Raw genomic sequence first — 15,250 nt, 5'->3', positions numbered from 1 at the left:
TTTTTCTTATCTCTGCTGTTTATCTATGCTTTAAAATTTGATTCACTTTACAGTTTTTCTTTGGTTCCTGTATCCCTTTGATATTCACTCTGCAGTTTGTCTTTGGTTCCTGTATCCCTTTGATAAACTGCTTATTTGTGATCATCCTTCCATCAGATTTAATAGTTAAAATTTCTACATTTTAGAGCCACAGACAGGTAGAAGTGGAAATCATGGACCAGAGACTTGGCATCAGACTGAGTTCCCGTCCTAGTGCTGCCGTCTGCTACATATGTTCTTGGACTTCTCGCACCTTGGGAAGGTCCGGGAGGAAGGATCAAGCCTGTGTCATCAGCTGGCCGTGTGCACCATATTTTGAATATGGATGTATACTAGACATAATTATTGTATTATTACTGGCTTTTTGTATAATAATAGTATTGCAGTTCTATAGAAGAGCATCCTTATTCTTTAAAAGACATGCTGAAATAGAAAAAAAAAACAAACCCTGATTTTTTTCACTCCGTTCTCTTCTGTTTATTTAAAGAATAAAATCCAAAGTCAAATCTGGTCCTGTTAACCTAGAAATGCTCCTTATGATTTTTATAAACGAAAGAGTTTTTACTCTAAGTGCAGTTTTAAGTAGTGTTTTCAGTTTAAATAAAAGTCATTTGCATTTCAAGCATGGGACATTGCCTTCATTTGGACCAGGATGGTTGCAAGTATCCTAGAGAATTCACAATTCAAGCAGCTTTCATATCAATGTGCTTCTTCTTTCAATCTAGAGCAGGTTGATATGACATTCAGTATAGCAATAAAAAATATTCCAAATACAGCAGGTGACAAAGTATTTTTGGGGATTCATTTGCCAAACTTCCTTTGGTCTTCTGACTTGAGCTCAAGAAATGAAAAGTGGAGAATAGAATAAATATATATATAAAAAAAAGCACCCGGTGGGGGCTCAGCACACAGGTGAGCTGGACTGGGGTGAATGAATAAACCAGAGCATCTCCTTACTGTAGCCTGTCCTTTCACATAGCTTGGCTGATGCCTTGTGATTGGGGAATAAGGTTTTACAGTGCTGAGGGCAGAGGGCAGAGCCTCTCTGTTCTTCCTGGACCCCCAGGCCTTGTCTGCTTCTCCAGCCCTCTGCAGGCAGTTAGAAGATGCAGTGATCCGTAGTCCACCTTCAATACGAGTCCAGGGGAGAGCAGGAGGCACAACTAGTTGAAGACCCAGGAGGTAGTTCCTTGGAGGAATTCCTTGCTGAACTGAGTTTTGGACCTTTTATTTTTGCTCAGTGGCCGAGGGATGGAGAAGTAGGTTCTTAGACACATGAAAGGTGAAGAAGCATTCTGTCCCAGCAGAGTTCAGGTGGGGCTGGTTGTCTGCTATTTGCATGACCAATGGACTTGTGTTGCTTTAGACATGTGTGTGCATGAATTCCTATCTTGTTCTATTTCTTTCCACTGACTGGGGAGGTTTTTTTTTTGGCCAAACTGGGCCAAGTACCTAGAGAGAGAGTTTCAGAAAGAGAGAGAGGAGAAAATCACATGTGTTTGTGGAATGGAGGAGGAAAGATATTCCCAGGATTCTTGCCCCCAAGGAGTGATGTTGATCCTGGGTGGGGTGGATGAGAATAGTTAGAAAACCCAGCTGACAGATCTGTTTTCATGAGGGATTTTGTGTAATCTATGGACCTAAACAGGATTTTTTAGGACCTTGGCTCAAAGGAGTATACATAGCAGTGGAAGGGACATTCTTTGTGCCTTTGCTTAGAGCCCAGCTCCCTTCTGGTACCTTGGTGAATCTTTGAGGCCACCTTTGGGTTAGCACCAGCTTCTGTGAGGGTATATAACTAATGCAGTTTGAGTAAAGGTTAAATGCAGTTGAAATAAGATTTTGTGTTAGGCTGCTCAGGGCACCTGTCTCCTTGTTGGTCACCATGCCTGATTTGATGACCTGGCTGGCTAGCCTGCATGCCCATTCTTCTCTATCATTCTGTCTGAGACTTGAGATCGTTGACAAATTCAAACTGCTGCAGTAAGAGGAAGGTTCTGGGGCTTGTACTGTCCAGAGTGTGTGCTGAGATTCCACAGACCCAAGCTTCATTTGATTGCTGTGTGACTTTGGGGAACTTTTTTTTTCCCTCTCTCAGCTTTGGTTTTCTCACTGGGAAATGGGAATGATAAGATTGTGGTGAGGATTTAAGGGAATCAGAGATCTGAAGGGTTTGCACAACTCGACATTCAATAGCTTATGATATTGCTGTTTACATTATTAGTCATCTTAGTGTGCGAATTGGAATCCACTTACTCTTGCAGAGTATATGCTTTTCTGTATCAGTTGGTAGAACTCAACTCACTCCCTGCCCACATATTGTATGAGGGAGGCTGCTGTCACTTCATTTATGAAGAGACTGAGGCCCAAAAGGGTGAAGTTTGTTTCCTCAGCTCAGAGAGCTGGACTGAGATATGGCAAGTGAGCATTTCTGAGTAACTGGTCCAGAGAACTTCTTTCTGCCAACATCACTGGCTCATGGCAGCAGTAAAAAACATGTATCACACACACACACAAATGCTCCCTTGGTTACAGACACACAGGTGGGTGGAACATCACATATGAGGTGTGTTTTTATTTTCATTGAAGTATAGCTGATTTACAATGTTGCATTATCACAGCAAAGTGATTCAGTTATTTATCTATCTATATATATCCATATTCTTTTTTAGATGCTTTTCCATTATACTTTATTACAAAATAATGAGTATAGTTCCCTGTGCTGTACAGTACATTCGTGTTGGTTATTTTATATATAGTAGTGTGTATATGTTAATCCCATCCTCCTAATTTATCTCTCTCCCTGCTTTCCTCCTTGGTAACTAAAGTTTTGTTTTTTATGTCTATGGGTCTATTTCTCTTTTGTATATGAGTTAATCTGTATCATTTTTTTTAGATTGCACATATAAGCCATGCCATATGATATTCATCTTTTCTCTGTCTGACTTACTTCACTCAGTATAATAATCTCTAGGTCCATCCATGTTGCTGCAAGTGGCATTATTTTCCTCAATTTTATGGCTGCGTAATAGGTTTTGATCAGCTAGTTTCTCAAGGTCTTGCTTAGAACTTCATGGACTTGAAAGTTTGCATAAGGTGTGACTCTCAGGCAGCAGGCTTCCTTACATGCCTCAGGCAGGACAGCTCTCTGAGGTGTCTGCAGAGTCTGTCAGCCTTGGGGGAGAGGTTGGGCAGAGAGCTGACATCCGGAGATCACTTCTCACAGGCGTTCCTTCATTCACAGCAAGCCCACTGCCATCATCATACTTTGCAGATGAGGAAACGGCGCTGGGGAGGTCACTCGTGCGCCGAGGGTAGTGACGCCTGGGCCTTGAACCCTGGCAGCCAGACTCCAGGCCTGCGCTCTCACCCTCTGTGCGGCCCTGGGGGGTGGCTGATGAGCAGAGTTCATCAAAAACGCACTCTGAACCTACAGATGAAAGGGGAGGCCTGCAAACATGCGAAGGTTCCTTTGTGAACTGAATTGTGCTTTAGTTGTTCTCTGTGTCAGCAAAGAGCCACCATGAACTCCCAGGTCGTCTGCCCCGGCAAAGGGCTGATTTATGAGGATTTGCTCAGCTCTAACCAGCTGGTTAACGACAGGACGCTTTTAACGTTTCAAGGGGAGGAAGTGAGTAAATAGGCATTGAGAGTGAAGCTGGCCAAGTCCCTGGGGTTGGCTGGATGGTGAATTCAGTTGAAAGAAGTTTTGACACACAATGCTGACATCGCTAGACCCAGTTTTGAACCAGGGCTGTGCTGTGCTTAGTCTCGCTCAGTTTTGTCCAACTCTCTGCGTCCCCATGGACTATAGCCCACCAGGCTCCTCTGTCCATGGGATTTTCCAGCAAGAATACTAGAGTGGGCTGCCATGCCCTCCTCCAGGGGATCTTCCCAACCCAGGGATCGACTCCAGGTCTCCCGCATTGCAGGCGGATTCTTTATCATCTGAGTCACCAGGAAAGCACAAGAATACTGGAATGGGTAGCCTATCCCTTCTCCAGGGCATCTTTCCAACTCAGGAATCAAACCAGGGTTTCTTGCATTCCGGGTGTATTTTTTACCAACTGAGCTACTAGGGAAGCCCATTTTGAACTGGAGTACCAAGTAAATGAGAGCCAGAAAATCAGAATTTGAGGGTTAGTTCTCCATTTCTCACGGAGAAGAGTCATCCAAAGAAATATCCATGTGTATTATTGGGAGTGGGGGAGGTTATGTGATTTAGGTGGACTAAGTCAGATGGAAAAGGAAAACTAGTTGCCCAGATAGTAACAGGTGATGCACACCCTTAATTCATTTTAAATTTGATAAAATTACTATGTGAAGTTTTTGAACAATTAGAAGACTTATATTTTATATTATATCCTACTAATTCCTTGTGCATATTTACAAGCCTTTTATCCCATAGAATGTAAGAAACTATTCTACATTTGATTTTATTTTTTCAGTTCTATACAATAAGGCAATACTTTACATTGCCTTTTTTGTCCCTAAGAAGAAATGCAAAATTAGAATGTTTTTGCAGAATTAACTTAGTGGGCCAAGATTTCTATAATCCTTCAGTATGTCTTAGAAATAGAAGCCATGAGGCAGTGGTCAAGTGTATGTCCAGTATGTGTGTGTGCTCAGTCACTCATTTGTGTCCGACTCTTTGCAATTCCCATGGACTGTAGCCCACCAGGCTCCTGTGTCCATGGGATTTGCCAGGCAAGAATACTGGAGTGGGTTGCCATTTCCTCCTCCAGGGGATCTTCCTGCAGGGATCAAACTGACGTTTTCTGCAGCTCCTGCATTGGCACGTGGATTCTTTTCCACTGAACCATCTGAGAAGCCCTATATCCAGGATATAATGACCCTGAATATAATGTTATAAGAACCAAAATGAAATGAACATGTTCTTCTTTAGTCCTTAGGCTCTCACAACCCTCACTGTTCTCCCTTGTCTCCCCTGGGTCACTTCCACACTGGAGGAAACACTGAGCCTTCCTAAGGGTCATTGGCTGTATTTTTATTGATGTTCCTAAAGAATTCCTGAAGGTTTTCCTGCTTTTGGGGAATCGGTGACTCAGAAAATCCTTTTTGATCATAAGAGAAGCCAGTCTTTTGGCAGGCCCTTTTGGGGATGCAAGCGAGGAAAGGGAAGGAGAACTGGAAAATACAGGGGGGGAAAAAGGTGGGAGACTATGAGAATGTTTATTTGCTTCTAAATCAGAATAAATGGGCAGCTTTCTGCAAAAGCAAACAGACTGCAAATTCATTACCCAGCTCCGTGCAGGATGCTCATTCATTCATTACTCTAGATTGATTGCAGAGACTAAGTACGAGTGCAGTTTTAGACATCCCTTTTCAGAAATGAGAGCCAGACCTGAGCCTTAGAAGTAAGTAACTTTGGGACTTCCCTGGTGGTCCAGTGGGTGGAACTGTGCTCCCAGTGTGGGGGACTCAGGTTCCATCCCACAAGCTGCAACTAAGACCCGGCACAGTCAAAATAAATAAATATTTAAAAATAAATAAAAAATATTAAAAAAAAGGAGGAAGTAACTTCAATTTGTTTAGGATGTGATGGAAGGAAAGAGAGAGAAAAGCTCTCAGGATATCTCAGACTTTTCAATTGATTTCTTTAAAACCGTTCTTGCCCGTATGTCTGTCCAGGGCAGCTCCTGAGCCTAGCCTGGTGCTCACGAAGGGCTCCATTTTCTCCAGATGAGGCTGACATTTCATAAGCCTCTTTGGGACATCTACCTGCTGCAACATGCAAAATAAAAATATAAGACATTAACAGTAAATGATGGTTCGTGTTGGCTTTACTCCAGAGAAAATCTCAGGTCTGCCACTGGAGGGTCTTCCGTTCTTCCTGGGCAGCTTGTGGGAAGCCCAGGTCAGAGGATGGACTGGGAGAGCTGGGATATCTCAGTGCTGTTCGTCTCCACTGCACACACTGCTTAGACACAGAGCCTTTAAGGCTGTGACCAAGGAAGGGACATCAAGAATGGGTGCAACTCATACATTTACCTGGATGTGTGATGATTTTGAGACCATTTCCTCCCTTCATCCTATTAAATGTTTAATACTTTTTCATTTTACCATCTAATTCTGCTGGTTGGTAGAAATTCCAGCCTCCCAAACTCTCCAACTCTGGGGACACGCCATGGTGACTGCCATGATTCTTCTCCCTCTCCTCTCCCACAGGCTATGGGAAGGCAGGCCGGGGAGCTGACTGAAGTGAGATCTTTGAACTGAAGCAGTGTGTGTGAATCCTGCAGAAACACACTCCCCTCCATATTTGGAGCAGGTCACATGGTTTTATTCTTAGAGTCAGTGTGAGGGCACAGTCTGTTCAACTTTTATGGGTGGAAAATGCATCCTCCTCACCTACCTTCCCTGCCAGAAAACCATCATTAAAATGTAAGAGAGAATTTTTGGTAGAAACGATGAAACCAGATCATGTCCCGGTCTTTGGTCCTTTCTTTATTCTCCCCTGTATCTTCACTGTCAACATGGATAATAAATGGCACATGTTTTCTGCATACCCTTAGAAGGAATGCCTTTGGAAGAAAGCTTTGGAAACTGTGTAAAACTTGTGTGTTTGTGATAAGTCCCGAATTCCAGGGCCCTTGATCCTCACTTCTCTGCTCTTTATCTCATTAAACTTTTTGTGTCCTAAGTGGGCTAAATCGCTCTGTTTTGTCTGACTCTTTGTGACCCCATGGACTGTGGCCCTCCATGGGATTCTCCAGGCAAGAAGGCTGGAGTGGGTTGCCATGCCCTCCTCCAGTGTATCTTCCCAATCCAGGGATCGAACCTGCGTCTCTTAGTTCTCCTGCACTGGCATGCCGGTTCTTTACCACTCGTACCACCTGGGAAGTCCTTTGTGTCCTGTGGCACATAATTATAGCTTTCTAACAACAAATCAGTACTTAATGCAGAAAATATTGAAAACATAGCTAAAGAAAACAAAATTCATCCTTACCATGACTCACGTGTGGGAAAAACGAACATTTTAGTGTATTTCTTCTAGTCTTTTTTTCTACACACATGTGTTTATCACAGGGCTTCAACATGGTGACGGAGGAGTTAGAAATTCTCCTATTTTATTCCTTAAATACTTGGACTCACTCTCCTTCTCAGTTCTCCTTATAGGAAAAGATTTTCAATGTCTTGAAGTTTCACTTAGGAGGGAGGTTCTGCCCCTTACTGAAGACAAAAATGCGCCCCTTAGTGACACCCATAGCACAATTATTTCTACCATAGAAAAGTCCGTGAAATCGCATCTCACCCAGACTTCTGAACCATCTTTGAAAATTTTGCAATCAATGCAGTCTGACACTTAATAGGAGCAAAGGTGAAAAGCAGGGCAGAGCGAACTGTTAATACAATGCCCAGAGCTACTCAGGGTCAGGAGAGCTGGGAAATGGTGTGAGTTGGCAAGGGAAGACACTGTGGCTTTTATAGAACTGTGCCATTGCACATAGTATGATTAATAAATAGCTGTGTGCTGAGTCAACGGAGTCGTTGCTGCAGGGAAGAGAAACAAATGAATCCTCACAGGTTATATTTTGTCTGGGGAGTGAGGGTTAAACTGGGCATGAACTCACAGAATGTCTAATACCTCCTTCCCACCCCCAAGGGGGATTTAGGAAAGAAGAGAAATGCCCAAGCAAATACTTGATGGTGGCAATTGCAGGGAGGGTTCTGGCATTTCTTTTCTTTACTGTTAACTTGTATTTCAGAAAGACCAAGGGCTTTCTTAAAGGGCCAATAAGCCCTGTACATAAGAACTATATCTAAGAAATTACACTGGGACTATAATATTTAAGCTTGAAACAGCTCTGCAAAGACACATTTATTTCTAAATTAAACATTCTTTTAAAACATTAAGAAAATTTTTTATTGGAAATAGTTGCTTTACAATGTTGTGTTACTTTCTGCTGTACAGCAAAGTGAATCAGCCATAGTATACATATATTCCATTTTTTGGATTTCCTTCCCATTTAGGTCACCACAGAGCCTTGAGGTGAGTCCCCTGAGCTATACAGTAGATGCTCATTAATTATCTATTTTATGCATAATATCAATAGTGTATATATGTCAATCCCAGTCTCCCAATTCATCTCCACACCTTCTGTGGAATGGATAAAGGAGATGTGGCACATACATACAGTGGAGTATTACTCAGCCATAAAGCTTTTTTTTTTTTTAATTTTAGAAAAGAATTAGGAAATAGAGAATTTAAAAACTCTCATCATTGACTTTTTGACAATAACCACTGCTGCTAATACTCTTTTATACACTTCTGCCCTTTCTGCTCCCAGCTCTTTTTCTCTTTGCTTTGTGGATATTTTTAATCTCTTACTGTGGTCATTGTAAAGTGAACTTTACATTGTAAAGTATGCAGCTTTGAAAAGTGAAAGTGGCTTAGCCATGTCCGACTATTTGCGACCCCATGAACTGTAGCTCACCAGTCTCCACTGTCCATGGAATTCTTCAGGCAAGAATACTGGAGTGGGTAAACATTCCCTTCTCCATGGGATTTTCCTGACCCAAGGGTCGAACCCAGGTCTCCTGCATTATAGACAGATTCTTTACTCTCTGAGCCACCAGGGAAGCCCCTTGTCTTATAAATCATGTTTCAGTGAACATCTTTGTAGCTAACTAAGTCTTTGCCTGGAACCTAAATTACTCCTTTGGGTACGCATCCAGCAAGAGCAGGATTTGGTAAAGTGGTATATATATTTAAGATGTGTCACAGGGCACCACACTGATGTAGAGATGTGGGTATGCAACATGTACTACTTTTACACACCAATAATAATGTTTTACTCAGCCTTTACGAACACTTCCTGATTTGATGTCAAGGCAAAACTACAAAGCACTACTATATTTCAATTTTTACTTTTTTCATTATATAATGAAATAAAAAACTAGTTTTCATTTTCTAATTGCACACTTAAATCTCTTCTTCAGTGAATTGGCTCTGCATGTCAGTTCCACACTCACCTCCCCCAAATTTTGGGAGTTCTTTTTGTTATAGAGTAACATTAAAATTTTTTAAATTGAAATTTAGTTAATTTACCATAGTGTGTTTCAAGTATACAGCAAGGTGGTTCAATTATACACACACACACAGACACACAAATATTTTTTCAGATTCTTTTCCATTATAGGTCATTCTAAGATACTGAGTATAATTCCCTATGCTGTATGGTAGGATCTTGTTTGCCTAGTTTATATATAGTAGTGTGTATAAGTTAATTCCCTGACTCCTAATTTATTTCCCCCACTCTGCTATCCCCTTTTGTAGCTGTAAGTTTGATTTCTGTTTGTGAGTCTATTTCTGTTTTGTAAATAAGTTCGTTTGTATCATTTTTTTAGATTCCATATGTAGTATCATATGATATTTGTCTTCCTCTGAATAATTTAATATGATAATCTCTAGGTCCATCCACTTTGCAAATGACATTATTTCATTTTTATGGCTGAGTAGTATTCCATTTGTCTATGTATCTATATCATCTTCTTTACCTATTCCACTGTTGATGGACATTTAGGTTGCTTCCATGTCTTGGCTATTGTAAATGGTGCTACAGTGAACACTGGGGTGCCTGTATCTTTGAATTATGGTTTTCTCTGGATATATGCCCAGGAATGGGATTGCAGAATCATATGGTAACTCTATTTTTAGTTTTTTAAAGAACCTCCATACTGTTCTCGAGTAATGTTTTTTAATATCTGGCAGACATTTGAATACATTTGCATTAGGTTACATAAAATACACAGCTGCAAGTTTCATATTTAAGAAAGGTAAGAGCACTTGTGAATGGGCGTGCAAGAGACAAACCTGAAGAAGAGAACATTTAGGAACTGTCTGGAAGTTTTTAGAACTGATGCTTAAACACATTTTCCTAAAAGAAATATGCATGTAGAAAAGTGCTCATATCATAAATTATACAGTTCAGTGATTTTCACAAACCAAACGTATGTGTGAAACCGGCACCAAGCCCTTGAAACAGATGGTCACCAGCATCTTAGAGCCTGCATATCTGACTTATCAGCATGGACTAGTTGTAGCTGTTTTTGTACTTTACAGATTTATTACTTGGCTTCTCCTTTCTTGCTCTATATTGTATTTACAGGATTCATTCACATGTCGTGTAGTTCATTCACCTTGTTTTGTGGTGAATGTGCCACAGTTTATGAATCCTTCCTACCGCTGATGGGCACTGGCAGTTTTGAATGTTTGGTTACAAATGGTGCTTCTGTGTATATTCTAGTACCTGTGTTTCAGCACACTTGGTGTCAGGAGTACAGCTGGCATTTTAACAAACTTTCATGTGTCTACATCCTTCTTTTGTCTTCTCCACCTACCTCTCTTAGGCCAAGTACAGAACAGCACGGACTTGAAATGAATGTTTTTCTGTTTTGTCTTTTCTTGTAGTCACCCTTTTAGTAAGGATGCGAGTGATGAAGTTCTGTTAACAAGATACTGATGTAAATTGTGGATGACTGTTGGCTTCAGCCTGGGCTCTCATCTCTCTGTGAAGCGTTACATTTTCCATCCTGTTATTTTCTTCTTCATCAGTTCTTGACTCATTCTAGTAAATGGAAGGTTCAAATTGTCTGAAGAGGAAAGAGTTTTTTAATGTATTGGTCTTACAAGCAACCTTTCTTGGTTTACTAGTTTAATGAAAACCACATCTTTGGGGCAAGGCCATGTGCATGCATGAGTTGAGGTTGAGGTGTCCCAAATCAAGATCACACTGCTGTGTGATCTTCTGGTAGAATTAAATAAAAGGCATTAAAAAAATTTATAGCTGCGTTTTACCAGCTCTATGTCTGATTTTTTTTTTTTTTTTCTCTCTCTAGATTCTTTGGCTGACATGAGTTTTGAAGTTCTGCCATATTCACTTATCAGCCTGTGGCAAATGCAGTCCTACCAGAGTAAGATGAAAGGCTGAGAATTAAAAAAAAAAAAAAAAAAAATCCATGTGCTACATAAAAATGGCCTATCCTTTTAAGGAATTGGCAGAGTTACTTTATTTCCACCACCCTTCACTTGCTGTCTCTCTCCCTCCTTTTATTTATCTGAATGTATGGAGAAAGGTTAAATTTTTTTTAAACCATTGTTCAATTTCTTTATTATTATTTTTGTTTACATCTTGGCCATGCCGCTTGGCATGCAGAATCTTAGTTCCCTGACCAGGGATCGAACCCGTGCCCCCAGCAGTGGAAGCGCAGCATCCTTACCACTGAACTGCCAAGGAATTCCTGAGAGAGGTTAAATTCTTAATTTGTTTTTGTTATTCTTCAACGCATCGATTTTATGTACAGTCATCAATACTTTCCAAAACCTGTCTAACCTGGTGACTCATTGTCTCAAGGTGGGCCAAATGTTTGTTGGTGTCTCCAATTTTATTGGTATCTCTATAAACTATGAATCACTTTGTATCTCTCTTATCTATGTGACTAAATGTTCATCTCCACAGAAATGTTCAACTCCCTTGAAATGAAGATTGAATGCGTCAAAAATCTCAACCAAGTCTATGATAGGATAGTTCATGCCTGGCTTTTCTTGCCCTTTGTCTGTTTGCTTATTTTCATTCTCCTTGCTTTAGTGTCCTCAATGTTTTATCTGCCACTCAAGGATACTATCCTTAAATTGATGAATAGCAAGATAATATTCTTAATTGATAATCTAGCAACAGTTAAAAAAAAAAAGTGAAATTGAAAGTTAGTTGTGTCTGACCCTTTCCGACCCCATGAACTGTAACCCACCAGCCTCCTCTGTCCATGGGATTTTTCAGGCAAGAATTCTGGGGTGGGTTGCTGTTCCCTTCTCCAGGGGATCTTCCCAACCCAGGGAATGAACACAGGTCTCCTGCATTGCAGGCAGATTCTTTACCATTTGAGCTACCAGGGAAGGCCAGCAACAGTAAACGGGGGCTTAAAAATCAGAGCCAATGCCTGGCCAAAGGCTGCCATAGGTGACTCCCCTCTGTTGTTCATGCCCGTTTGTCACCCCACCCTGATTTGGAGCTGTGTTTTCACTTTGGGCATCTTGTTTCTTGAGATCCTGTTGTCAGAGCCCACATGGACACCCCAATGTCCTTTCCCCTGGGGCTTGATTCTAATCAGAAAGATGCTGCTACTGCCAGCCCTGGAAACAACATCATTATAAGATGCTACCTGCAAGTCCCACCCCATTTATTCAATTATTTATTCCTCCCTAGAATGATGCTCTAGTGCCTGCGGTATACTAGGCTGAAGAGATACAACAGTTAACAAGATTCAGCCGCTGCTCTCAAGGAACTTATCTTATAGTGCTAGAGACATGCAAGTAAATAGCTTATCATAGAAAAGGGTGAGAAATGCCCTATAGACATTGGGTGGAGACTGGAACAGCCTCAGAGGATGGGCAAGGAGAGGCCTGAAGGTGGTTTCTTCTCACTCGGAGCCCAGGAAGTTTGGGGTTGGTTGTGTAGAAACTTGAATTTCCTGCAAGGTTTGTGAGCAGAGAAGCGACAGGTATTTCTAGAAGATTTTTAAGGATTGGAGTGAGGATTACCAGGACTTTTAACATTGCTTCAGTTTTCAGAAATCCCTGAAAAGTTTGCTTTTGCACTTTTGAAATTAAAATTGAATATGGTGACTTCCCTGGTGGCTCAGATGGTAAAGCATCTGCCTACAATGCAGGAGACCCGGGTTCGATCCCTGCGTCAGGAAGATCCTCTGAAGAAGGAAATAGCAACCCACTCCAGTACTCTTGCCTGGAAAATCCCATGGACAGAGGAGCCTGGTAGGCTACAGTCCACGGGGTTGCAAGGAGTCAGATACAACTGAGAAACTTCACTTTCTTTTCATATGCAATTTTAGGATTCACAAAGTTTATTTCCTAGTTCTTTGTATTTTCTCCTATGGTTTGAAGTTTCTTTATAAGACTGGGTTTTCCTTTTTTGATTGAGTTTTTCAGAATGTTACGCTGCTCAGTAATTTTGCGGAATCTACTTGTTCTCAAGTAGCCTTTTAGGTGTTTTTCCCTACAGTCAGCTGGGCAGAACGCAAAAGAAGTTCAAAACTTGGCATCACCAGTAACTAGATTTCAATGAGCCTAGGCCTAGGCCTGGCATAAGTAGGGAAGGAGACCATCCCCTCCGCCTCCTGCCCCCTTCTCCACTCCACCCCACCCCCATCATATACTAGCAGTGTGTTTTGATTTAATGACATGATACATTGTATAGCATTTTATTAGCATTGTATAGCATCATATAGGAAACATTTTATATCTTCATGACCTGGTCATTGAAATTAACCTATTTCATGACCTCTGCTTTCTCATTTTCCAGGGTTTATGTGGAAAAATGATTCCGTATTTGTGTTTTAGGAATATGTATTTCTGAGGGGATATTTTTAAAAGTAATTAAATAAAAGTCCTCCTAGCCCCCATGAAATTCTTGATACTTTTGCAAATTATTTTAACTTATAAAACCTTCAAATAGAACACATAGCAAGATAGTTCAAATTGGATGAACAAGTATTTTATGAAAACTTTTGGTGGTTTCTGTGGTTTCTTATAGTAGGGTTGTGCTAAAACCAAAGATTTTCTACTGATTTACTATATCTTCAAGAAATTGCAGTCTGTGAATAAGTTTTAATTCCTTCATCATTTCATTATTGCTTTCTTGCACTAATAAAACTGCTTCTAGAATGTAGAGTTTCATTGCACAATCTAAACCATTTTTGGATTTCTTAAACGCATTGTAACACAGAAGTGTATAACCATATTAAAACACCACTTTTCAAAACTTTGTAGTGTTAGTGTATGTATAGGATTTTTTAGTGATTATTTTCTCTTTATCCTTTTCAATTAGAACTTACCTTTTTACATGTACTTTGATGTTTCACCTCACAATGAATTTCAGGTTCATCCAGGTAGGCCCATTAAATGAATTTACAAAGTTCTGGTATATTCACATTTTGGAGTCATTCAAATTTATTTATTTATTTGAAGTATAGTTGATTTTACAATATTGTGTTGGTTTCAAGCGTCAGTTCAGTTCAGTTCAGTTCAATCGCTCAGTCGTGTCCGACTCCCTGTGACCCCATGAATCGCAGCACGCCAGGCCTCCCTGTCCATCACCAACTGGCGTTCACCCAGACTCACGTCCATCGAGTCACTGATGCCATCCAGCCATCTCATCCTCTGTCGTCCCCTTCTCCTCCTTCCCCCAATCCCTCCCAGATTCAGGGTCTTTTCCAGTGAGTCGACTCTTCGCATGAGGTGGCCAAAGTACTGGAGTTTCGGCTTCAGCATCATTCCTTCCAGAGTAATCACAGGGCTGATCTCCTCTAGAATGGATTGGTTGGATCTCCTTGCAGTCCAAGGGACTCTCAAGAGTCTTCTCCAGCACCACAGTTCAAAAGCATCAATTCTTCAGCACTCAGCTTTCTTCACAGTCCAACTCTCACATCCATACATGACCACAGGAAAAACCATAGCCTTGACTAGATGAACCTTTGTTGGCAAAGTAATGTCTCTGCTTTTGAATATGCTATCTAGGTTGGTCATAACTTTCCTTCCAAGGAGTAAGCGTCTTTAAATTTCATGGCTGCAGTCACTATCTGCAGTGATTTTGGAGCCCAAAAAATAAAGTCTGACACCGTTTCCACCGTTTCCCCATCTATTTCCCATGAAGTGATGGGACCAGATGCCATGATCTTCATTTTCTGAATGTTGAGCTTTAAGCCAACTTTTTCACTCTCTACTTTCACTTTCATCAAGAGGCTTTTGAGTTCCTCTTCACTTTCTGCCATAAGGGTGGTGTCATCTGCATATCTGAGGTTATTGATATTTCTCCCAGCAATCTTGATTCCAGCTTGTGCTGCTTCCAGCCCAGCGTTTCTCATGATGTACTCTGCATAGAAGTTGAATAAGTAGGGTGACAATATACAGCCCTGACATACTCCTTTTCCTACTTGGAACCAGTCTGTTGTTCCATGTCCAGTTCTAAATGTTGCTTCCTGACCTGAATACAGGTTTCTCAAGAGGCAGGTCAGGTGGTCTGATATTCCCATCTCTTTCAGAATTTTCCACAGTTTATTGTGGTCCACACAGTCAAAGGCTTTGGCATAGTCAATAAAGCAGAAATAGATGTTTTCCTGGAACTCTCTTGCTTTTCCCATGATCCAACGAATGTTGGGAATTTGATCTCTGATT

The 15,250-nt window shown here is 41.0% G+C and overlaps 1 protein-coding gene across 4 annotated transcripts in view; it reads left to right on the top strand.

The window, feature by feature from the left end:
- GLI3 (GLI family zinc finger 3) overlaps positions 1 to 15,250 on the top strand; it is a 318,105-nt gene that overhangs the window by 70,053 nt on the left and 232,802 nt on the right. For 3 of the 4 annotated variants that reach the window (XM_027539181.1, XM_027539182.1, XM_027539183.1), the window contains exon 3: positions 10,903 to 10,977. The exons of the other annotated variant lie outside the window; for it this stretch is intronic. In XM_027539181.1, coding sequence (XP_027394982.1) covers positions 10,903 to 10,977 — 75 coding nt within the window. The remainder of the gene's footprint in view (positions 1 to 10,902; positions 10,978 to 15,250) is intronic. 4 annotated transcript variants of the gene reach the window in all.

Source organism: Bos indicus x Bos taurus, chromosome 4 (assembly GCF_003369695.1).
Source record: "Bos indicus x Bos taurus breed Angus x Brahman F1 hybrid chromosome 4, Bos_hybrid_MaternalHap_v2.0, whole genome shotgun sequence".
In the NCBI taxonomy this organism is placed as follows: domain Eukaryota; kingdom Metazoa; phylum Chordata; class Mammalia; order Artiodactyla; family Bovidae; genus Bos; species Bos indicus x Bos taurus.
This window is presented reverse-complemented; position numbering and strand designations above follow the sequence as displayed.